The following is a 24,763-nucleotide window of genomic DNA, read 5'->3' as shown; positions in this document are numbered from 1 at the left end:
CTGTTGCATATGATGATTGATGGGTGGGTCATCGGAGACAGCATGTCTGGTTATTGGGGGGCCCGACCAGGCATCCAGGGGGCACAGGAATGCCATCACATCATCATCATCATAAATCTATTTTATAGCCAATCTTGGTATGTGGGGCCTCTGGTAACTTAAGCATGCTTGAGGCAAGCACATGGTCACTTGGTCACAGCCAGTCACCAAGACAGTACTCAGAGGAAGTTTCCTTGCAAAATAGGTCGCCCCCACGAAGCAATGATGCCGCTGCATATAGGGCCTATACATTATGCGAATTAATAACCGACTGATGCGATCTTCTACATCGTTGCAGTTACATCAGATCGACAAAAAAACTCGGCGACCGGTACGTATATGCTCAGGCGCTGCTTGATCTTGAAAAGACAGTCGCCGATCGCGAATGATCAGTTGCAAGGTCGACATGAGGTCGGCCTTTTAAAAGCTGCCGCAAAATATAACTTACCTCGTGCTTTACTTTCATAGTTTGGAGACCATTGGAGCTTGGTGGGGTAAGAGTCTACATCTGTACCCAGCGCCATCTGTGCAGCAGCCTTGGTTGTCATTTCCAGCCGTTCAGTACCTCCAACACCACTCTGGCTAGTTCAATGTGCCAGTGCGATCCGGCATGCACCTTCTTCGGCGACTGCTGCGTAGACTACATTGAATACTGTCAACCAACATCGGCCAACTACACTCCCAGTACAGGACTTAGGGTAAGCATCAGTTTTTTTGGTTTTAACTTTCAACTATTTGTACTCGAAACTCAAGTGAGACCCATGTGTCATAGTGCACTGTAGTCTTGATCCAAGACTGGATATATATTTAATTCCCCTAATGCAGCCAGTTCGATCAGGTTCCTTGCAAGTGCGAGCATGGCACAGCTGAAAATTGCCTGGAAAGCTTGCCTAGAAGATTAATCCGGAAAGCTTCAAGAAAACATTGCCTGAAAAGCTTATCTGGAATGCTGCCTGGAATGCATGCCTGAAAAGTTTGCCTGAAAACCTTGTCTGGAAAGCTTGCCTGGAATGTAAGCCTGGAAAGCTAGCAAGGAAAGCCTCCCCGGAAAGCTTGCCTGGAATGCTTGCCTGAAAGGCTTGTCTGAAAAGCTTGCCTGGAATACTTGCCTGGAATTCTTGCCTGGAAAGCTAGCCTACAAAGCTTGCATGCAAAGCTAACCGTGAAAGCTAGCCTGGAAAGCCTCCCCGGAAAGCTTGCCTGGAATGCTTGCCTGAAAAGCTTGTCTGAAAAGCTTGCCTGGAATACTTGCCTGGAAGGCTTGCCTGGAAAGCTAGCCTACAAAGCTTGCATGCAAAGCTAACCGTGAAAGCTAGCCTGAAAAGGTTGCCCGGAAAGCTTGCCTGGAATGCTTGCCTGAAAAGCTTGTCTGAAAAGCTTGCCTGGAATACTTGCCTGGAAGGCTAACCTACAAAGCTTGCATGCAAGCTAACCGTGAAAGCTTGCCTGGAAAGCCTGTCTGGAAAGCTTGCACGGAATGCTTGCCTGGAAGCCTTGTACTCTAGCTTGGAAAGCTGGACATGAAACCTAGCCATTAAAGCTAGTCTTGAACAGCTTGCCGGGAAAGCTATAGCCGCGAAAGCTTGCCTGAAATGATTCCCTGGAAAGCTTGCCTGGAGTGCTTGCCTGGAAAGGTTGCATGGAATCCAAGGTCAAGCTCCATCACAGTTCTTACAGTCTCAAGTCATGTAACAAGCTGTTCCAGTTTATTGTGACAACTTAAGGCACCCTTGTTATTGTTTCATCCCGTTTATTATACCTGTTACTATGATTAAATTAATAATGTCCAAAATGTCCCCGATTTTTATTTCCCAGCTTGAAAACTTGATCTGCTATGTTGAAGTTCCAAGAGCTGACATCAATCAAGGATACTATGTCATCAGTTCTTGTCCCCTGGACAGTCCAACACGGCAGGATGACCTGATCCGACATCATTGCGAGCATGTGGATGATACTGACTTCCTCTCGCGCATCATGGTTTCAGGCCTGAAGAATGACATTCCGTACTTCAACGTATACTGTGCCCTGTGTTGGGGAGAAACAATACCCAACTTGGTGTCGTGGACTGTAGGCATCATCTGTGGATCAGATTCCAAGGATGCAGAGGCTGCCGCATTACTGTCCAACTCCACGTCCAAAGAAACACTGCATCTGATTGAGCATGTTCTGGAATGCTTGATTGTGTTTAAACATCCAGCGATGGCAGCTGCAGACCTGCGTACATGCTTCCACGGGAATGAATACATAGATCACTGCCTCCCTGGAAACTCGCTTCACGCAGCCTGTGAGTTCTACACAGCCGTCAGTATATTCTCTGACTTCCCCTTCTACATACCGGCCAAAAATCCCCACTGTGTTGAATGCAATGAACGTTCCTTCGCAGCAATTAATTGCAGCACGTACTACCCCTTCATTATCTACATGGGATTTTTGTTGCAAGATCCTCCGTCTGTCCCGACTACAATTCCACCACCTCTTTCAATCATCTTTGATTTCCGCTCTGGGGGCAACGTCAAGGTGGTGACCGGAAAGGAGGTTGTCATCACCGAGGAGCATGTAACATGTCCAGCAAATCATGTCTACGACCCGTTTCAATCTGAGTGTCGCAGGCTGTCTTGTGGCAAAGGTTATGTCTTTGATGGCTACCAATGCGTGCGGAATGTGACCCCCTTCGTACCGATGCCACATGATACGGTCATCTATGTGCACATCACCGCCTGCGAGTTGACGATTCCAGAGCCTGGTCCCAGTAATTTGGTCAGCGTCAAGATGTGCCTTGGTGAGCTCATTGGGGTCAATCAAAGTGACTTTCAACCATCGCAGATGACCCCTACGTTGACTGACATCAACTGCCTTTCTCCGACACAACCGGTGGTCTATCCATTCATGGTCTGGACTGACTGGGAGACATTCTTGGCCTTCAATCTGAAACTGCAGATAATTGACAGTTGGACACTCTGCCCAGATGTCATCATCCTTTCAGTGGAGGTGATTTATCACAGTGTGAACTTATCTCTGCATAGATGTAATGGACACTGGATTGACAAATCTCATCTCTACCAGAATCAATCGAGTTGGATATCCAGCACATACATCATCAGTCAGAGTCTCCATCGGGAGACGTTCAATTCACAATCAGCGTCCCACAAATTTGAGTGGTCTTACAGCATTCAAATTTGCGAAAACCCTGATCTTTCCTGCGTTCTCGAGACTTTCAACCGTTCTCTTTTTCATACCAGTGCAAACAATGATAGCTCCTTGACATACATTCCAACTGGGGAAGCATTCCTTCGGGAACAGTACATAGAAACCTCCAGTGGAGAAATCCAGGTTTGCTCCTTCAATGAACAAAACGGGACACGCAATCGCACCCAAATCTTTACTTTCTTTGAATATTCACCGCCGCAGCAGATTCTCAGCATAATTGGGAACAGTGTGTCCATGTTGGCTTCTGTCATCACATTCCTATCCTTCTGCTTCTTCAAAGAGCTCCGTCATCGCACCACCTGTCCCATCATGAATCTCGTGGGCGCCTTGTTCCTGGCACAACTTTTCTTTCAACTGATTGGAGTAGGGGCTCAACATCCAGCTGCCTGTACCGCCGTCGCTGTCTTAACGCACTACCTTTTCCTCGTCTCCGTCATGTGGACAGGGGTCCTGGCTTTTAACCTCAACAGAACCTTTGCAGTGCAGTCTAGAATCCAGCACAGCAAACATTATGCATTACTGGTGCCAGTTTTATTTGCTTGGGGTGTTCCGTTACTCATCATCCTCCCTTGTTTGATTCTACACCTCTGTGACTGCACTGCCATTCCTCTCTGGTACGGTGACAGCGTTTGCTGGATCGGCAACGGATACGTCGCAATAGCCGTGTTTGGAGTTCCCATTGGAATCGTCATCTTCACTAACACAATACTATTTGCTTTCACCGTCCGTGGAATTTGGCGGACAAAGCGTGCTACTGAAGCTGTTCGGGGAGACAAATCTAAAGCACAGCAAGCCAAGGAGGAACTTGCTATTTACATAAAAGTAAGTCCAGATTTAACTTTGTACTAGCTGCCATTGTTAGGAACGCCTCAAAAATGTTGGAACGCTTAGAACGTTTCACCAGAGAAAACATAGCTACTGGGAACAGCCCAGGAAAACCAGGCCTCGGGAATGGCTTGTTCCAGTTGGAAACACACAGAGAATAACAGTGTTCCTAAAAGGAATGTTCCATACAAAACGGGAGTTTCCAACTTTTAAGAGTCCCTTCCTATGGTGTTGTTTTCCAGTCTATCACAATCATAAGACTGGTAAAATAAAAAAATCACAGGTCAATAGAAGAGTCTAGTTACATTTCCATTTGAAAAGCACTTGACTTTGGACTGGATGACGTATTATTGCCCTGTGATTACCTAGGCATGGCTTTGTGAGGACTTAAGACTTGTTAGAATCTGAAACAATACCAACCTGACCTTAAACCAGTCAATTTTTAGGGCATTGTAAATGTGTCTACAACTGTAGCTCTCTACTATGGCTCACCACTGGCTGAACAGAAGCTGAAGCCACAAAATATCTGATCTGGAAAAAGCCTAGCCTGTGTTTTTTTGCAAGCCTAGGGGTCAAGACTGGTTTGGAGTTTGTTCTCGTTATGTAGCCAGTCCCTGGCAAGTGATGTCAAGCCATCATTGCAGTTTAAAAGGTACCATTATCATGACGCTTCAAATTTAGTCTTGGGAACTTGTCGTGGGGTCCACTTGAACCTGTGCAATTTCAAGCATACCCCAGGCATGCACAATAACTTGAATGAACATAATTGTGCCAAGGATGCTCAAAACTCCTCTCGTACAAGTACTGAAATTCCCAAGACAAAGTTGGACTCTTGTCAATAGAGTCGACTCTTGTTAGTACAGTTAGTACAAATTCTGGTAACAGTAAACGTAAGCCTCGGTCTCTACTGTGTGTTTATATATACCATGAATAGGACAAGAACTCCTACTTGTTCTAATGTAACAAACATTTTGGTGAAAGATCACCCTCTACTGCCGCAGCTGCTTGACCTTACTTTGCCAGGACAAAATCCAAACAGGACAAAATCCAAACCCATGGACTAAGACAAGTTCTTTGCTTGACAGATCTCCAGCTTGATGGGATTCACTTGGATCTCAGGCTTCGCTGCTGCCATCAGTGACGTCGTGGCTCTGTGGTACGTCTTCATCGTTCTCAACTCCTGTCAAGGTCTTCTGATCTTCCTGTCTTTTGTCTGCAACCGGAAGGTCTGGCAGCTGTGGTGCGACGGTTTCAGGAAGATGTGTCCGCATTCATGGAGGCCGCTCCCTGGAGAGGGCGACACCGGTACAGTCGATACGGGGCACAACCCCAAGACTGTGCAGTTGAGAACATTCAAGAGCACAGACTAAATGCAACACATTTGAGTTGGCACGGAATGGGAGACTCTTGAGACATTGGTGGCAGCAAACATACCACTCTTTTCAATTGTTCACGTCATGTTTAAGCCAAAGTGCGCATGCTCAATATGACGCAAACAATGAAAAAAAGGACCGGTGTGTTTGCTGCCACCAACAGCTCAAAAGTTTCCCATTAATGATATCCTTTTGAAGGCTGTATGGGCAATTCAAACATTATTAATTTGTAATGTCGCCACTGAGCAAATCAACCTTATCTAAATGAATGAATTAGAAAACTGATCCTGCACCCCTTGACCATTACTAATTGGATGTACACAGTGGTGCACCCAGGATTTGGCTTGGGGGGGGGGGGGGCTCAACAAACTTTGTTTTTCAAATTTGTTTAAAAAAAAATTGGGTTTTTTTTGGCGTTTGACGTTGGTGGTGCCACTTACACCCCTATTATACTACTTGAAAATAGGCCACGTTCATATCACCCAGGTCAAATTGTGGGACTAAAAAACACAAAATTACCAATTTTTTTTTTTAATTCCTCGCAAATAAACAATCCAAAACAAGAAATTTTCGAGGATTTCAGCCCATAGATGAAAGGTAAGCAACACATGGAACAAAAACAATCTGAAAAGGACTTTATTACTGCACGTAGAATGGGATATGCCATGTTTAATGCGTTGATTCATATGACAGCTAAAAAAAGACATTACAAATGTATGTTTCCTAATTACCTAGTATTAAAAATGTATAAAAATAGATGTTAATGTATATAAAATATTGTACACGTTTGTTCCTTTACATCTACGCAGTTTTATTAAATTAAAATGTTCAAGATGTTTTTAAAAAGTCAGATTTAAATTTTAAAACTTTTGATCCTTCAACCTTAACTTTACAACAAAACTGAAGTACATGTAAAATCAAAACTTCATTCAAATCAATGCTGGCATGTTCGTCAAAAGAGACGATTATGAGACACAAAAAATGTGTCTAATACTGTAACGGCTAGCTGATATAATTGGAGATAAAATTTGGCTTATTGACATGAACACACTGCAGGTTGATATGTATTAAAAGTTGTAAGACCTCATCCGGAAATTATCCATCAGTCAGTTAATAACCAAATTTGAATTTGAAAGGGAAGTTGATTTTTAGTTTTCACTTATTTTCTCCCAGTTATGTTGTTAAGTCCCTCACTGCAATTTTAATATGTCCAATAATTTCCTATCTCTTGCGAAAACATGCGCTGCACAAATGCATCACACTGTGAGATGGAAAACGCATTTCTTTCTTTTTTAAATACGTTTTTTTGTTCAACTCGGATGATTTTGGGTTTTGAATTTAAAAATTGACAGTGGGTAAGCCCTGTTATTTATACTAAAATTACATGTATATTATTTTTTTTAAATATTCAAGGAACTGGTTGCATGCTCTCAATGGGTTAGTTCTGAAAACTGTCACAAAAGCGACAGAGAAAAGTTAAAACTTAACACAAACATGTACTTCATTATAAAGAATAATCAATAATTATGAATACAAAATGAATAAATTCAATGAAACATGCCTTAAATAGTTCATGTAAATTGAGGGCCAAATCAAACGAAAAAGAAAACGCAGTTTCTAACTCAGTTTTAAAAGAACAAGTTTTCAAAAATTTATCTTCCAAACAAGAAGACAGTTACAGTAAAATGAAAATAAAAATGAACAAGAGAAGAAAACGCACTTTCAGGTGGATAGCTCTGGTACATTTCCTATTCATTGGAGTTGGTCCACAAAAAAAACACACAAAAACCACAAAACTGTTACAATGATATTTAACTAGTAATGTATGTGAGGTATTCATGTTAGTGTGGAAGCATTCTCATTTTCAAAAATTGTATGCTAGAAATAACACTTATAAGATTCCATTTTCAGCGTCATCTTTACCAATGTATGCATCAACTTTGACTGGCCAAACGGTACAATGTATTAGGCCAAAAAAAAAATAGTCGGTCTGTGGTCAGACTGAAGTTCTGAAATTGATGCAGCGACGCGTTTTTTGGGGGTTTTTTTGGTGGCTTTTTTTTTTCTTCAAGCTTGTATTGTACAGACAAGGTGGTTACTATTTTGCTTTTTTGTGTCCTTATACATTGGTGTCCTCCATAATTTGCCTTGGTGCCCTTTATCATTTGCCTTGGTGCAATTTCCCCATTCCTTGGTACAAAAATTTGAGAAGGCGCGGCAATAGAGGGCACTGTTGTAGCGCGTCAATATTTTTTTTTTTCAAATTAACACGGAAGCTACAACAGAGACCGAGTATTTTTTTTTTTTTTGGCCTTATGCTATATTTTTTGCATTCTTGAAATGACATGAACACCAAATAACCTGCCACTGCACCGATGTGTTTTCCCCCACACCTGACATGCTTGATGTCGGTCAAAATCAGCAATGGGTCGATCCAATAATCCAATGGAAGTGTGGTCAATTCCCAACCAGTTATGAAAGATTCTGTCAAGAAAAGAAACAAATAATTTAATTAAATTCTTTTTAGAAAATGTCCACTGTCTTGTTAAAGGGAATATACATCATTTGCTTTTGCTGTAATTTTCAGAAATGGATGGAATTGGGGGGTTGGAAATATATAGCAAATAACACTGACTTTTTTGAGGTTTTGGGTTCGAAAATGCTATAAAAACCAAGAAAAACAATGATTTTCCTGTAGTCTGGTTCCCTGACTCCATATAAGAAGAAACAGAGCAGTTTACATACATTGGGGAATTGTAAGGTCAGGGAACCAGTCTAGCTGGCTTGTACCTGTTCATAGGTGTGTAATCGATTGCAAACAAGTGCAATGGTCAATTGGGGCCAGTATTTGAAAAAAAGCCAGTTTTTTCCAACGCTGGTCGGTCGACCAGCGTTGGAAATTGATACAAAAATACCACTTTTCTTGAAAATGACAGTATACCAGGTGCCATGATTTTACAGGATGCTTTACAATGTCATTCACTAACAGTCCAGCAAGGTATTTCAAAATGATTTGGTAGTTTTATTTTTTGATGTTTGCAAATGTTGTATATTCCCTTTAACCATAACCCTCTAAAGTCCTCCAGGCGGTTTTGGAGGAGGCTGAATGGCCAAACAGTGCCTGTTGATTTTGGAGGATGCATTGTGTCGAGCTCGTAGGCTGTGCCAGACATTATTGATATTTAGTCATGTATAACTGATCCCTGCATTATGCTCGATATCATCCGCACTGCTTCTGAATGTCATCGGCATGCCTCAACCCATTAGCAGTGATAGTTGGAGGATTGTGAAGAATGGCAGATGGTTCCTAGCCGAAGGGCCTAGGGGGATAAGGTTAATATGTAAAGCATTTTTTGGAACAGGGAGCATTTCAAAAGGTTCTGGAAGGGTTTGGGGAATTTCATAAATACGGGTAGATGGATGTGAACAGGTGTGATCCAGATTTGGGTCCTTGGGCCAAATAGACACTTTTAATTCCTGTTAGAACACCACCCCCCCCCCCCCCCCCCCTGATATGACACTACAGAAACCAATCAAATAAAAGGAGTGAGAAATAACAAGACCATTGCAACTTTGCTTAATGTTGCAGGAGCAGACTTTGTGGGTTTCGCTTGCGAATCTATTGAAGTTCTTAATTTGATAATGTTGATCTGTTAATAATTTGATAATGTTGATAATGTTGAGGGTGTTTGCATGTTTGAAATCTGGAATAAATTATGTATCTGAAATTGGACTTTGCATGAAATCAGTGTTTGCTGTCAATGCCTATGTTTAAAAAAATTTCAAATGTTCGCTGGACGCAATGGGCCAACCTATTGTTCAGTTACTGACTGAACTTGGCTCTCAAATGATTGCTAGGTTTTCAACAGTACAGTGCTAAATATGTGTAAATTCACCGGGAAGAAAGGCCTTAGATGTGTACAAACTGAATTAATAAATAGATGTACCTCCTATTGTAGGTAATGGTGGCTTCCATTTCTGTGATGAGCAGCTGAAGTTGCAGACTAATCCATTTTCATGTGAGGTACGACACTCTTGGTTTTTCCCCCTCCCTGGCACATGTACCATCACAGTACACCTACAAAATAAGAAGTAATTTTAGATGATGGATTGAGGCTACATGTGCTATTTTTCCACGAGGCCAATTAAATGATTTTGCAGGATTGAGGCTACATCTTAACAAAAAGGCCTAAGGAGTTAGGGTTAATCTTTACCTGAACACGGCTTAAGGAAACTCAGCAGGATTTCTCCAATTCCTTGCAATAAGTCACCCCCAAAATTAACGGGCAAGCACTCCAATGTACCTAAACAAGAGAAAGAGGAATAGTCAAATTAATATTCGTAATGTTAATGAAACACAAGCAGTTAATTGTAATGCACAGCTGCTTAAAGGAAGTAGATGGCAAATTAATCAACTCTCGTTAATACAAACTCAGCCGGATCTAGTCGAAATGTTTGTTATATCAGAATTTTGTATTAAGGAGAGTGCCGGTCCAATTTATTGTGCACATAAATCCCGAGTTGGGAATAAGACTTGGTGTTTGTTATAACCAGAATTTGTTATAACCAGAATTTGCAATAGAGAGTGTTTGTATTTACGAGAGTCGACGGTACATCTTAAGACAATAAAGCTTTTGTAGGTCGCAAATTTCCATGAGAATATTCCCTGAAGTGCTATTTGTTGCTTGTCTAACCCACTTGCAACAGTTTGACAATGCTAATTCTACTGGAATTGTGTTACAAGAGGCGACTTTTGTCTTCGTGTATTAAATTTATCCTTTTTTTTTTGGTGACTATGCCTTCCAAAAGAGTGAGATTTTACTCTAAGGTCAGAGAACTTTAAAGGTCGTGAAGATTGATCATATTTGAATGCATGTACAAACAAAAGCCAAGATATTGGGATAATTACTTCCAAAATATAACAAAGCGATGAAAGGTTGGAGTTTTGGCATGGCAGTGGGACGAGTGGAAAATATTTTCTTAAATCTTCTGTGCACTTGTGAGGTCAGTGGAGAAATCTTTCAATGGACTTCTGGTAGTCGGAGTCAAAATCAAGTTTTATCATGATCTTTGGCTAAACTCTTCAAGTTTTGCATGTAACACCACGAAGAGCCCTATCAGCATTAGTTGGGGTTGGACTTTAAGACGGTAGTCTGCAATCATGATCGAGGGTTCAACCCATCATCAAATTAAAAACGTAGGGCACTGTTCAGTGCTTTGAGAGTCAATGAGAAAAATTCTTTCCAGGCATGTAACTGGGAATTTAGAGGGAAAAAAAACAAGGAAATTCCAAACTACACAAGCATTTGTACAGAATTTTTCAATTTGTAATGGCATTCATGAGAAGTTAAAAAACGAGGAAATCAGCGGAGCTGAGGAAAAGTTGCATGCTGGTCTTTCACAAGATTATGATTCGGACTGGAAAGGTGGTTGAGTTGTACAAGGACAACTGCGTCAGTTATGAGGCCATTGGTTTGGGCATATTTTGAAGAAAAAGCAAAATCCAATTTAACGCAGAGAGGGCGGAGATGGTATCATTTTGAGCAGTTGTAACATGAATAGTTTCCCCAAGACTGTTAATAATGCATACTATTTATGAGATCTCAGGAAATTGTTGGCTTACCTCAGGCACTAAGCTGGAAAAGTTATAAGTTAAAACATTTTGTCATTTGAACAATAAAACGCTACATTGATATTTTGCTAATTTTAACAGTCACTACATACTTATTCCTACACAAAACTAAATCTTTACTGTACATTTAAGTACGATTTTGATATAAGAAAACCCTTAACGTACAATAACGTAAAAAAATTTTGCTTGTAATTTTCAAATGTTTCACTTTGCACATTTTGAGATTTTTTTTGTGTTTTAGGGAGTGGATGAGTTTTAATAGTGTACTGCTATGATGTTTCCTTATGATCTCTGTGAAATGGTTAAAACTCTGTTTAATAGCAGAAAATTGTGTACTTAGCAGCATTGTGCTTATATGCTGAACACTTGTTTTGAAATCATTTGTCAAATTATGAACTCTTTAAATTGTTGGACGACGTTAGATCATTTAAAGCAGAACAGGTGAAGTGACTTAAAAAAATTACAGTTCGCACTGAACACACTGACCAGTCCAAAATACATGTAGATCATTTTCCCTCAATTACAACAAAGCACTGTTTGTCTTGCAGTTTGTTGCTGATCCATCAAAGGCAGCGCTGAATGTGCAGACCTCTACATATTAACCATGATCATACTTCTTTTGCATGTCATCTTGTGATAGTTTTTGTCACTAGAACATTGTACATGTACATAGGATATGAAGACAAACCTCTCTCCTTACCCCTTTACTATGAACCATCATCAAGAAAACTTATACTGGAGTAAACCTTTCAGTAGCATGCAATAAGTACATATCCACAAAGCCTAAAGCCTTAAAGGCCTTTTCAGACCATCGTCTCCCCTACCTGTGTTGAAATCAACTGGGTCTCTATCAAGAGCAGAATCAGATCATACGTTCCTTAACATGGTGTGCAGATTTTGGATTTTTCTACCCCGCTCTAGGCTTTTCAGCCCTGGTCCTGCCCAGGGTTGGATTTTACCCGTGTAGAGCACCAAACCTATGTACAGGCCATGTTGGATTCTTCTTAGTGAGATTTCAAGGGGTTGTCAAAATCTGGGGGCTCCAACCAGGTCCAACACAGAGATTTTGGATAGTAGCGTGAAAGGCCTTCATGGTACCCCTGGAGGCTGGTGTTGGATCTGCAGATGCAAGAGCCCCAACCGGGGGTATCCAAAGGGGCCGATAATGGGGCCGATAAAATGTGCAACTGCAAACCTCATGGGGTATATTTTAACCCTAACATGTCAGACCCTATAAAATTCTAGTTCCTGTGGGAGATTTTGGAGGATTTTGTAGGATTGAGGAAGGCAGGGCCTGACTAGACTTGGCGGTGGATGCACCTTTAAGTTGAAGTGCAAAAGAATTAAGAAGTTGTCAAAAGGTTTCCACAGCGTGGTTGATTTTGGCGGTCTTGGGAAGCTTTGTAACATGTACCAACTGTTAAGGTTATGGAGCTTTTCTGCATTTCTTGATTAAACTCATAGCAAACTTGATCACTTTTTCCCATTGAAATTTTCAATTTTTTTTATCACTCTTTTAAATTCCAAGTTAATATCAAGTATTTTCAGACCACTTCTACTTTGTCTTTCTAAGGTGTCTTCACAATGATCACGTATTTATTCGACACTTAACATACTTCATAATACACTTACAATAGTCTAGGATAACAATATAAAACCATAAATACAAATATAGATTTAGGTTCATTAGGGGAGAGGGACGCAAAAAGAAAATACCAAACTTGCAATAAAAATTATTAAAATGGCAAAAGGTTATGTGGATTTCGTCTTTGTATGCCACTGTGGCACATTTACAAAAAAAAGGCATTTTAACAGAAAACGAGGGATTCCTTCCCTCATAAGAAAATTCAAATTTACCTTCCCCTTCAATATCTACACTCGTTCATTTTCCGTTTTAGGGAAATTCTTATACATAAGAACTGGGCCAAAAACACTAACAAGTACGCTTGGTGGTTTTTTTTCTATTTTGTTAGACATGCCCATAAAAAAATTCAAACACATAAACCCCGCAAGCAAAAGGTAAAAATTAGTACATGTATCGCGCTGGCTTCATTAAAAAGGAAATCTAAATGCATTATCCAAAAACCAAATTTGTTGAAATATATGGAAAAAAAAAAAACCTCTTGAACAAGCTAAAATTGGGCTGTTGGTTTATTTATACCTGAATAAAAGTTAACAAGCTTTTTACTGAGTCTGCGTATTTACAAGCATCACAAGTTTATTGAACCAAATCAAGCACACTTTTCCCGCAAGTTTGAGGAGCTTATACATGCACTAAGAATACACCATACTTAAAAGATCTTTACTCTTAAACTGGTAACAATGAGAGCCGCGGGCAGAACGTGGAGCAAAGAGGCAAGCCGATTTTCTCAGATTGATAAAGGGGAGTAGTCTAAAGAAGTAGCATTCAGGTCAAAGCAACTGTGACTTTGGGAATTAGCCAAAAATCCTCTACAAATTAAAGTTTTCTCGGATGCGAACCAACCAGCGAAATTTGCGTACTACTGTCAAAACAAGTCTTCGGTGGCTGTAAGTTTGAAAGACTTAAATGAAGAACGGAATCTTGTTTTCTCCGCATTAAGTCTGATCAACTAAAGACTCATTTTTGGCAGAACGGTCTCTAAATGATTTCCGAAGATCTCTGCGTGAGACGGCATTTGTGACTCAGCTTGTATGTGGTCCAAGCTTTTATGACGATGGCAGGCAAACTAAAAAAGGCTGGCCAAATGATTTCCCTAAGAGCTCTGTTTGAGACAGCAGTTGCGACTCAATTTGTATGTGGTCCAAGCTTTTACGTCGATTGCACACTAAGACAGGCTGGCAAAGTTGAGAAAGCTGTGAGAAAGTCGCGAGGCAAGGCAACTATTGGTACCAGATTAGAAGACCAGAAAAACCTAATGACAAATCTAAATGCGTTCTTAACTGACAAGAGTAAAACATAATGGCTTGTAACAATCAAATAACAGCAAGGGCTTTTAATCAAAATCATCCGAGGGCAAATGGTTGTTTCGTGATGGAAACTTTCCCTTGATTTCAGTTTGAATGGAAAACAACTTATAAACGATTTTAAACTTGAGTTTATACAGGCATGTAACTGGGAATTTAGAAAAAAATAAGAAAACTCCAAACCACTTTTTCCCACTTTAAAATGGCATTCATGAGAAAAAAAATTGAGGAAATCAGCGGATCCCAGGAAAAAAGTTGCATGCCTGGTTTATATCAGGTGATTTTTTCTTTTTCTTTTGCAAAGGCAAAACTGTACATCATTCGAAATTATTCACGTAGTCAACAACAAAGTTTGGAGGGAAATTTGAAGGGGATGAACTTTTAATATATTTACAGACAATAATGAGTTATTGACGATACTGAACTGTTAAGAATACTGCGGTTTGAATCCCTTGAACCGGTGTAAAAATGCACCGATTTGAAGGCTTCAAAGAGTGAAATTGCAGTCTCTAAAAAATGACGATGATAAAGTTAAAACCAACATCTGATAGCTGTGTTTCAATATTCCTTCTTTTTTTCACAGCTTGTCAGATGCATTTTGCCTTTCTTGGAAGGCAAGTGAACCTCAAACAGTCGATTCCTTAGCTTTTCTCAGACGGACGGTAAATCCCCAAACTTTCTTAAAGGCTCTTCCTAGTTCAGTGGCAACGCAACCTACATCCGTCCTCAGTCAGAACCTAGTCATTGGGGCTACACAGGTCTACAAAGCCAGCCTAGGAGTTGGGCCGATCGAGTCTGAGAAAGAGAGACGTTCCTGCTGTATAAGCGTTGTAAAGAAGGCAAAGACATTCCTTAAAATCACACAAATCAAAAGCGGGTAACATTCAAGAATAAACATCAATGGACGTGAGATTCAAAAGTGAAGCGCGAAGTTTTGGAACGACGTAGGCAAGTTCTATCTCAAGCAGTGCACCCAATTTGCTGATAGCGGCCCAAGGATCAAAAAGAGACTTTGCGAAACACCCTTCAACAGAGCTGAATTTTAGAATTTTTTTTTAACCTAATAACTGACTTGCAACAATCAAGAGCCTTAACATTGCAAGTAAAATACGAAATGGAACAACTCACAAATGAGGCTCTAGTTTCTAAGGCTTTCTCAGTCTCCCACTGTTTTGACATCCGTACCTCTAGATTATTTATTTCATTTTGGCCATATGTCCTCTTCCCAATTTCAAAAAGTTGTGCATTTCCGACTGATCCCCTACATGTTTGATCCATACCAAATTGATTGTTCCAAAGCAAGGCTAAATACTGTCACTTGTGAACATCACAGCAACACAAAAAGCAATACAATGCAATATGCAAACATCAACAAATCTTCAAAATTTCTATATTGCAAACCTGTAAATATCAGGGATTCGCGACTTAAAATTCTTAAAATTTTAAGAACTGTATCTTCTGATGGCATCCTTGATCTAATGTTGACAAGGTGGTTCATTTATGAGGCACAGATAAAAGCTTTACTATAAATTAGTCTGGTCCCTTCAAAAAAATGTGAACAGCCCTAGTTTCTCTGTATGAAGAATGGGACCAGACTGGATTTGGACTGGAGCAACGGTCTCAGATAATTCCTTGTTCAATAAGATAACAAATCGGTCTTAAACAATTTGACCAGTCACAATTTAGTCTCAACAATTTCGAACAAGGCGGAATGATGGTTTTGACACCGATGTTTCCTGCAGCAACCAAGTCTGGCAAGGTCAAATAGCTTAAATTGTTTGCCCGTTGAAAATTTCAAAGGAAAACAAAAAGTTACTTGAAGGTCACTTTTATCAAGAAAAAACCTTTTGGGTAACGCACCTGCCTCGAAAAATCAGTGGACGTAAAAACACAAACTGGAAGGAATCGAGAAACCACACTTACCTCAAGGAAGCAACTGGTGAAGGAATGATACTGAGCCTAGTAAGGGTTGCTTCGGTAGCCGCCACCCCCACTGCCTCCGGTGCTTCCATAGCCCCCGGTGCCACCACTGCCATAGCCACCCGTGCTTCCCCCAGTACTGTAGCCACTAGAGCCGTTGGAGTAACTACCGGCGCCGTAGCCCCCTGCGCTGTTGTTGGAGCCTGTGAACAGAAAAGAAAAACTCACTTAACCCTTCTTCCTCTTCTTCATTCATTCACTTTCCTGACTTGATGAGTTGGGCCGTACTGTCCCTGTCGAGCATAGTGTTGGAAAGAGATGGACCGCTCAGACCAGTTTCTAGCTCGATGGAGGTTTTCAGGGTCATGTTGGGACGACCTCTTCGACGAGGGGCATCAGAAATTAACCCTTACCTTCCCTAATCTTCTTTGCCAAATGGGGATTTTGCAGGAATTAGACTTTATGATAAAAATGTGTGGCTGATTTTTGGAGGATGCACTGTGTCAAAGTCTTGGGCTGGACCTTGTGTTGTTTATGCTCAGCCGTGAATAAATTAAGGCCTAGATTATACTTGAAATCCTCTGCACTGCTCCAGGATGTCACTGGCTCTGCTTCACCATATTAACAGTGTTTGATGGAGGATTTAGCAGGATTGAGGCAGTGGTCACCCCTCCAAGGACCACATTCTAGAAATAGCGGATGATTTTCGAGGATTGAGGCCGTGTGCAATTTTTACACAGAGGAAGTTGGAAGATTTTGCAGGATTGAGGATTTTTGCATGATTGAGGCTGCATCCTAGCAAAAATGCCTCTAGTTAGGGATAAATAAGGTATTGATTGTAGTACCTGCTGTTACGTCAGATTTGAATTGTCAAGCTCGCCAGTTATCAAGAAGTCTGTAACTGTAAGCAGAAGGTCGTGGGTTAAGTTCCATCTGAAGCAGGCTTGTTGAGGAGGGGGGGGGGGGGGGGGAGAGAGGGATAACCAAATCTGAAAACCAATCCAAATGTCATTGGTTTGTATTGCCTATGACTCCTTCCCGGCCGGTTCTCCACATAAATTTGCTAAATTTAGCTGCTCTGTACATTTTGACCCAGACATTTACCTCCATAGTTACTCCTTCCACCGCCACCGCCGCTTTTCATGGGACCATAGCTTGACGTGCTCTGGCCGTAGTTGGATCCGAAGCTGTCGTAACTGCTGCCCCCGCTGCCGTACGAGTCGCTGCCGTATGAGCCGCTGCCTCCGCCGTAACTGCCCCCACCTCCGTAACCACCACCGCTGCTACCACCGTATCTACCACCACCACCGCCGCCACCACTACTACCTCCATAGCCTGTGAATTAAAGGGAATATACAACATTTGCAAACATCGAAAAATTAAACTACCTAGTTTTTACGAAATACCGTACTAGGATGTTGGTAAATGAGAGTCTAAAGCATTCTGTAAAATTATGGCACCTGGTGTGAAGTCATTTTCAAGAAAATGGTATTTTTGTAAAAATTTTCAACGGTGGTCGGCCGACCACCATTGGAAAAACCTGACTATTTTTCAACTACTGCTCCAAATTAACCATTTTTCTTTCAGTCCAAATTTTGTTTGCTATTGGTTACATGTTCATGAACGGGTGCAGGCCGGCTAGACTGGTTCCATTACCTTACAAGTTTCCGGCATCTGTAAATTGATCCATTTTATATTTAGTGGAGTCAGGGAACCAGACTACTTGAACATTTTTGTTTTTCTTGGTTTTTTCCCAGCATTTTCGAACACAAACCTTCAAACATGTCAGTCTAACAATATTTGATCTATTATAGAAGTTCAACTTCAATCATTCTAAAACAATCAAGTTAGCCTGTTCTAATCCCATCTCTCCATTTTCTCAATAAAATCTTGATTCAAGTTAGCTGATTTTTGAGGCCATAAAACCGGATATCCCAAAAATCAAGAAAATTTCTACTCTGAAGGTTTTCAAACAAACAAAAAGGAAAGGGGACGAACCTGTGTCCACAGGAGTGCCCATCTTTATTTTGACGCGATTGGGCCAGACTCGATTCCATGAAATGCTGCTGTGGGGGGATTGCCACACCTCCTCCACAGCAAGTCTGTTACCTTCCCAGCATTGAATAATGCCGGTACCCATTCAACACCCGAGTTGAGAGGAGTAATTGAGGTAAAGCGCCTTACTCAAGGGCACAACACGCATGGCCACGGCAGGGCTCGAACCCACAACCTCACGATCATGAATCCTGTGCTCCACCGCTAGACCACACGTGCCCCAGAAAGGGTTTCAAAAATGCAGCTGTTCTACTCACCTCCACTGCTTCCACCGCGACCTCCGGTTCTCCTGAATCCTCCACTGCTTCCCCCGCCATACGAACTGCCACCTCTTCCGCCGCCGTAACCACCACCGCCGCCACCGTAGCCACCACCACCATAGCTGCCACCACCACCGTAGCCACCTCCGCCATAGCTCCTACCACCGCCGCCACCACCGCCGCCGCGACGACCGTCACGGTCACCCTGGGGCATGGCCTTCTTGACGTAGAACTTCAGGCCGTTGAACTCGTGGTCACCTTGCACTGCAGGGAACAAAAAAAGTTCAGTATTAACCCTAACAGTCCTGAATCCTCCAATTTCAATATGATTTTGCACACCCCCTAGGGAGCTTAGGGTTAATTCAGTGAGATATAATTGGATACACAATGCCATTGTTGTGTACTTTGCTGGAAAGCGCAAGTATTTGAAAGTGGATTTGTGAATTACGATTTCGATTTTCAGTCATGAAGATTTGACCGTAAAATCTTTAGGACTTGAATTGTAGACCGGTAATGGCGAGGTTGGCCTTCAGGGAAAAGAAAAGTGCGCGACGTGATGTCATAGAGTATTCATTATGCTGCGAACCGATCGCGATTCAGAAGCTTATGGTTGCAATCAGAATGTAGTCGGATCGAATAGGTTGCAGTGGCCTTTACACTTGCTGCGAAAAATGTAGAAAAATCCTGATTGTTCACATTTGAGACGGTAGCTATTTTTTTGCATTGTCCACAGACTGCAAGTCTTAGAGGTAAAGTTGGGCTTGATTCTTTTCTACTACCCTTTCCAACTACAGCTATTTCTTTATAAATTGTTTACGAGCAAAAAAAGACACCCCAGACCTGGAGTAACATTTTCAAGATAAGTGTACATCGGCATTTTTTTTTGGGGGGGGGACAGGGGGAGAGGATGTATCTCTTACAGACAAGCTTATCCACAGCGTGCGTTTCTTCCAGCTCCACGAAGGCATACTTCTGCCTCTCCCCGGTATCCCGCGACGTCGGGATCTTGACGTTGGTCACGGTGCCGTGCTGTGAGAAGAAATCCTCCAGGTTCTGCTCGGACATCTGCATGGGCAGGTTGCCAATGTACATCTTCTTGACAGATTTGTTAGACATGCTATCCTGTAATTTAAAAAAAAAAAAAGTATGAATTATAATAAAAGGTAAGAAGTCTAGATATTCAAAATGCACGAAAAAATCCAAAACAAGAAATGACATGGATCAGATATGGCCCTGGTTTCCAATAGAGCGATTGCATTCAGTAGACATTTTGGAGGTGTGTTTTGCTATATTAATTCAGGTAGGCAGGCACGCCATTATAGTAGCAGTCCCCATACTTTTCAACAAATTTGATATTTTTCTATTAACAACTTTTCAACTTTTGTTATATTCCAACCTAAAAATCTCATTTTCCTTTTTTTTGATGAACAAAAAAGGCTCTTTGTTTTGGGCACAAATAGATCTGCTTTGCAAGCAGTCTGGCTCCCGGTCCATACATTATAGATACTGATTGTCAGGTGGGAACCAGCCCACCATGCAACAACGGATTTGTTTTTGTCTATCAGCCAACAATACAAAATTGTAAAGTAAAAATTCAATAGCTAAAAACGGGCCGATTTTTCAGTTGGTGTCTCATTTGGGGTGGTAAAGGGAGTAACAGGCAGGGCACTTCGGGGCAGTGCAGTGAGTAATGGGATAACATTATTTAGTTTTCCTAAAATCACGGCAACACCAATTTTGGGGACGAAAAAGGTGAAGTTCATGGCCCCTTTACTCACCCTGAATCTCCCACCACCACCACCACCATCTCGTCCGCCTTGTGACTGGGTGAAAAATGAACAATTTAGGGCATCAGTACACAGCGCAACCACCTCTCTTCCAATTCTGTCGATACGAGGGGTGGGGCGGGGCGGGGTGGGATTTTGGGCTCCGACATGCCTGAAATTGTCAAATCTTCAATATTGGGCAATGTTGGTCAAAAAGCCATTGATTTTGCAAAGGCAAAGCTTTAAGAGATAATTAACACCTTAAAAGGGCTAGGTACTTTGTCGTGTTTGTGACTGCGCCCCCCCCCCAATGTTGTAATGTCCTGTAGTTTACAATGCATGAACATATGATCTTTTCTTCCAGCAAATATTGGAGTGTTTTAGAGAGTTTTTATGGTTGAAGTATATGCAATGTCAACATGTTAAAAAATGAGGTATGCTTTTGATGATCCTAACTGAAAAATAAGTTGAATTTTGGCTATGACAAGTGAAATTCCAGAAAATAGAAGGAAGTGGATATTTTGGCAAGCGCCAGTTTTTTCTCAGTAAACATTATTTTAACGGCGGAGGTTTTCGCTGACTGGCTAAAATTAAAATGACATTATATTGGCCGCACCACCTTGCTTTTAGTAATCCTTAGTTTTGCCGGAGGTAGTCTGATTGCTCCAGCAATCTAAAAGAAAGTTTACTAAAAGAAGCCCGGACATGATTTTATTACAGCCAATCGGAGAAAGCTTCCATGAAGATAACGTTCACGAAACAGAAACCGGCGCCTGCCAAACATCCACTGCCAAAGTATTAAAAGAAAAGCAACAAACCTCGCGAGGCACTGCTCTCTTGACCTCCACGCTGTTGCCCATCATCTCTTGTCTGCCGTCGCTGTTCTCGTTCAGCACCAGTTCCGTCTCCTCCATGTTGGACATCGTGACGAACCCGAAACCCTTGGACTCCCCGTTTGGTTTGCGGATTACCACTTGGTCCTCCACTGTACCAAACTTGCTGAAGTAATCTTTGATATCATCGTCCACCGTGTCGCGGTGAAGACCGCCCAGAAAGAGCTTCCTCATTTTTTCCTGGAAAAATAAAGTATACATTTTTTTCAAATATAAGAGCGATTTCACACTTCGAATGTCTTCCGTCTGGTTTGCAATCCCCTATTCTAAATTAAATATCAATTGCGCATTCACCCTAACAATCCCCATCCATCAAACTCCAACAACTTTGTTGGAATCTGATAATTTGGGGTTAGGCATACCACAAATAAACAGAGTCCAACTGTTTATGTGTACAGTTGACCATATGGTGTTGGGATTTGCAAGGATGAGGAAGGTTCCTAGTAAATCACCCTAGGGGTTAGGGTTAACCCTCCTGTTATCTGAACAGTCACAGACAGTCAAAAAATCAATCCTTTTCCCCTGCCACGCCTTTTGCACAAGCTAAGTCACCAACAGTCAGATCATATTTCAAGCAAGCACTGTGACTAGTCAAATTCAGTCAACAGACAAAAGCAGGCAAGTAGTAGGCACAGCTGGCTTATCAATCACCTACAATCAAAGCATAGCTGCATCAAGTTACATTAACAGTCACAGCCAGTCAATCCTGCTTGATGAAGGCTGGGAGCTGTTAACTGTTGAAAATATTCACTTGATTGATTTTGACTGAAAGGACAACTCCTCACAGAGTGTACATTTGCAATGGGACAGTTTTTAAGTACTAAAAAGTATATGGGAAAGCATTTTCTAACAAAAGTGGAGACGTTTTTTGGTCCCAACTTCTTCTTTTTTTCGGTACAGAAGAGTGCGCTTTAGTTGGCACAACTGCAGAATACATTGCCACGGCGACAGTCACAGTTGATTGACTTCAATAAACCTTGTCAGTGGAACCAGCATACATGTGCACGTGTCATGCTCCATTGCACATTTGCATTTGCATAGCCACTCCAGGCACACACTTCCAATTAGGACTTTTTTTATCCTCATTCAGTTAACCCTAGGCCCTAATAGTAATAGGAGCAACCCGCAATCCACCAAAATCCTCCGAAATTGTGCACTTATGTTCAAATGAAGGATTCCCACTGCCTCAATCTTAAAAATCCTACCAACAGCCTAGCCCCATGAATGTGGCCTATTTACTGGACTGCCTCCGTAAACATAGGCCACACATCCACATGTACAAAAACGTGTCGACTTTGCCAAATTTTGATTTTCACATTTAGGCTTACTTTGTAGGTTTTTTTTGCTTTAGAAGCATTCTCACCCTCTATATAGGCTATCAGAAAGTGCTGCCTTTTTCAGATGTCCATTTTTCGTGAAATTTCCAGATACTTGTGCACACGTTTACGTATCAAAATTTCAACATGAAATTTCACAAAAATTAGACATCTGAAAAAGGCAGCACTTTCTGATTAGCCTATATAGAGGGTGAGAATGCTTCTAAAGCAAAAAAACCCTACAAAGTAAGCCTAAATGTGAAAATCAAAATTTGGCAAAGCCGACACGTTTTTGTACATGTGGATGTGTGGCCTATGTTTACGGAGGCAGTCCAGTAAATAGGCCACATTTATGGGGCTACCAACAGCCCTGCCTCTCAAATTGCTTTCAGTCTCTCTCAATCCTCCAAAATCCTCCTCTTCTATGAACACCATTCATCCTCCAAAATCAACTGATACTGAATGCCCATGTGCCCTCAATCCTCCACAGTCCACAATCCTCCAAAATTATATGTTGCATTCAGCCTCAATCCTCCAAAACCGCAAAGAGGACTTTAGAGGATTGAGAAAGGTTAGCTTTTTTTACTGATTAATTCCCCTGAGAGGATTTTTTTTTTCTCCGCCCAGTTTCTCTGGGGGAAACATTTTTGACTTTTTCCTAACATGCCTCAGCCTTTTCCCTAGCTCTTCTGGGGGTTATTTTGGAGTTGAAGGGTGTTCTGCAATTACTCCCCTGCATCATAAAGTTGTCCCAGAAAATTTAAAAATCTAAAAATATTAAATTTGCTATTCAAGTTACAAACACATGCAACTGGGACTGAAAAAAACCCCGCATTTTCAAATGAGTTTGAAATATTTTAAGAACACATTTTGGAAAGAATGCAGCATCCAGACACCACTTCAGCAGTTGTGTACAAAGTCTATGGAGAGTCAAGAACATTTTCAAAGTATTTCTTAACAAAACTGGAAACGTTTCTCAGTCCCAGATTCATGTTTTTCCAACATTTTTTGCAATGACCTTCATTGGGAAGATAATGAACAGACACATGACAGATGAATGAATAAATTGGTGTCCGAATGCAACATTCTTTCCCCCATTTTACTTGAAATCTTTCCCATACACATGTAATGAATATAAAGTACCACGCACTAGTGAAAAAAATGGAGAAAAAAAGCACATTGTACTTTGTAGTTGTAGTAGAAATGCACATTGCCCATTCATTGAGCCCGGAAAAGCACGCCGTGCGCGTGTACCACGTGGTTTACAAACCCAGCAGGACAGAAAATTACGGAAATACACGACAACAATGCACAGAAAATGTACCCTTTTAACGTTAAATTCCCCCATGTTAAAATTTACTGTCTCCATCTACAATATATAAAGAAACATTCCATGTAACATTCATGCAAATTCAACGGCAATATTTGGTAATATTTTTGAGGAGAAATTTACTTACGTCGCTTCTACGGCTCATTTTGCTTTCCTTAGTGCACGACGATGTAGTGGAATGACGCGTAAATTAAATGCAGCATGCAGTACACATACAGTGTGCGCATGTAAAAAATCCTGCTAACAAAGACTTAGCGCATGCGTACGAGCAAACTTCATGATTGATTGACGTGTACTTTGTAACGTCACGCTTTGGCGGTAAAAAAACGGTTTCAGTGGAGCTGAGGTGTTCTCGTTCCAGAGGGGGGACTTGAATGCGTAACGTGACGCGGGACGGAGCTCGGAGGCAACGAAAGTCACTTGCGTGGGCGATTGAGAACGTGTACTTTTAGGGGTACGGGGCCGGGGGTGGAGCACGGGGTGCTAATATTTATCTTGAGAAAAGTCCGCAAAATAAGTTAAATTAGCGACTGAATTCAATTTCAACGTTTCATACACAGTGACTGCAAACAAAAAAATAAGACAAATTTTGACAAATAGCGGAGAAGGCACCATAGAGAAATCTTTAAAATGTAATTACATAATCCGATGCAACCCTTCCGAATCCCTTTCATTGTCAACATGAACACTGTTGGCTGACATGCACCAGACAACCCCCTCGATCGCCCCTCCCCGTACCAAGAGACACTGTTTCTACAGGCGGCGCTTCGCTGAATGACAGTACAGTGTCAAATTGGCACGTGCTTTTTATTAACCAGCAACAATAATTAAAGCGCGTCTCCTACAGACCTAGTACCTAGACCCTCGAATGTGACAAAGCTAAGATTCATCTTAAAATCACTCGACTTTATCATAGGAAGTTTTGTTCTCAAACTTAAAGAGGGAGGGACATCAAGAGGGATGCAGTTTCATCAGTTGCTTGGTTGTGGTTAATACTTTCTTAGTAATACTTTCTTGTATTCACATAGTAGCCTTAATTAGCGCATCATGTTGACATGAAGGAGTGTCATTAATTTGGGGGTTTTAAAAGTATCTGAGGTCCTTTTTTAAAGCTCCTGCACTGACCACCCCATTTACTAAGTGGGCCCAAAATATCCCCCTATTTCCCACACCTCACACAATAGTTTTCATGTGAGGGCGC

General features: G+C 41.4%; 2 protein-coding genes across 6 annotated transcripts; one reads left to right on the top strand and one right to left on the bottom strand.

Moving 5' to 3' along the window:
• The first annotated feature begins 500 nt into the window (after positions 1-500).
• On the top strand, positions 501-7,222 carry LOC119724692. Its single transcript, XM_038195863.1, has 3 exons — positions 501-737; positions 1,855-4,068; positions 5,157-7,222. Exons 1-3 carry the CDS (start codon positions 630-632, stop codon positions 5,439-5,441), a joined length of 2,607 nt encoding a protein of 868 aa, XP_038051791.1. The 5' UTR covers positions 501-629; the 3' UTR covers positions 5,442-7,222.
• Positions 7,223-9,489: 2,267 nt separating this feature from the next.
• LOC119724691 (heterogeneous nuclear ribonucleoprotein A3-like) lies at positions 9,490-23,844 on the bottom strand. Of its 5 annotated transcripts, XR_005270671.1 has the most exons (9): positions 23,690-23,844; positions 20,842-21,096; positions 20,036-20,080; positions 19,178-19,379; positions 18,255-18,521; positions 17,047-17,277; positions 15,946-16,145; positions 9,659-9,748; positions 9,490-9,522 (listed from the first exon to the last, which is right to left on the bottom strand). XR_005270671.1 is itself a non-coding variant. In XM_038195859.1 (8 exons), the coding sequence occupies exons 1-7, from the start codon at positions 23,705-23,707 to the stop codon at positions 15,982-15,984; spliced, it is 1,182 nt and encodes a 393-aa protein (XP_038051787.1). In that variant the 5' UTR covers positions 23,708-23,844; the 3' UTR covers positions 12,635-14,839; positions 15,946-15,981. The 5 variants fall into 5 exon arrangements, 4 of the variants coding, with proteins under 4 accessions (XP_038051787.1, XP_038051788.1, XP_038051789.1 ...); XM_038195859.1 differs by lacking the exons at positions 9,490-9,522; positions 9,659-9,748 and adding an exon at positions 12,635-14,839; XM_038195860.1 differs by lacking the exons at positions 9,490-9,522; positions 9,659-9,748 and adding an exon at positions 12,635-14,836.
• Positions 23,845-24,763: the final 919 nt, after the last annotated feature.

The sequence above is a fragment of the Patiria miniata genome, unplaced genomic scaffold (assembly GCF_015706575.1).
Source record: "Patiria miniata isolate m_02_andy unplaced genomic scaffold, ASM1570657v1 HiC_scaffold_18, whole genome shotgun sequence".
Lineage (NCBI taxonomy): Eukaryota > Metazoa > Echinodermata > Asteroidea > Valvatida > Asterinidae > Patiria > Patiria miniata.
Note: the sequence above shows the minus strand (reverse complement) of the source record. Positions and strands in the feature narration are given on the sequence as shown.

Coding starts and splice junctions, on each gene's coding strand:
- LOC119724691 (XM_038195859.1), bottom strand. Junction 20,081..20,841: donor AGAGAGCAGTGCCTCGCGAG/GTTTGTTGCTTT, acceptor TTTTTCACCCAG/TCACAAGGCGGACGAGATGG. Junction 19,380..20,035: donor GTGGTGGTGGGAGATTCAGG/GTGAGTAAAGGG, acceptor TTTAAATTACAG/GATAGCATGTCTAACAAATC.
- LOC119724692 (XM_038195863.1), top strand. CDS start 630: ATGTGCCAGTGCGATCCGGCATGCACCTTCTTCGGCGACTGCTGCGTA. Junction 738..1,854: donor CTCCCAGTACAGGACTTAGG/GTAAGCATCAGT, acceptor TTTATTTCCCAG/CTTGAAAACTTGATCTGCTA. Junction 4,069..5,156: donor AACTTGCTATTTACATAAAA/GTAAGTCCAGAT, acceptor TTTGCTTGACAG/ATCTCCAGCTTGATGGGATT.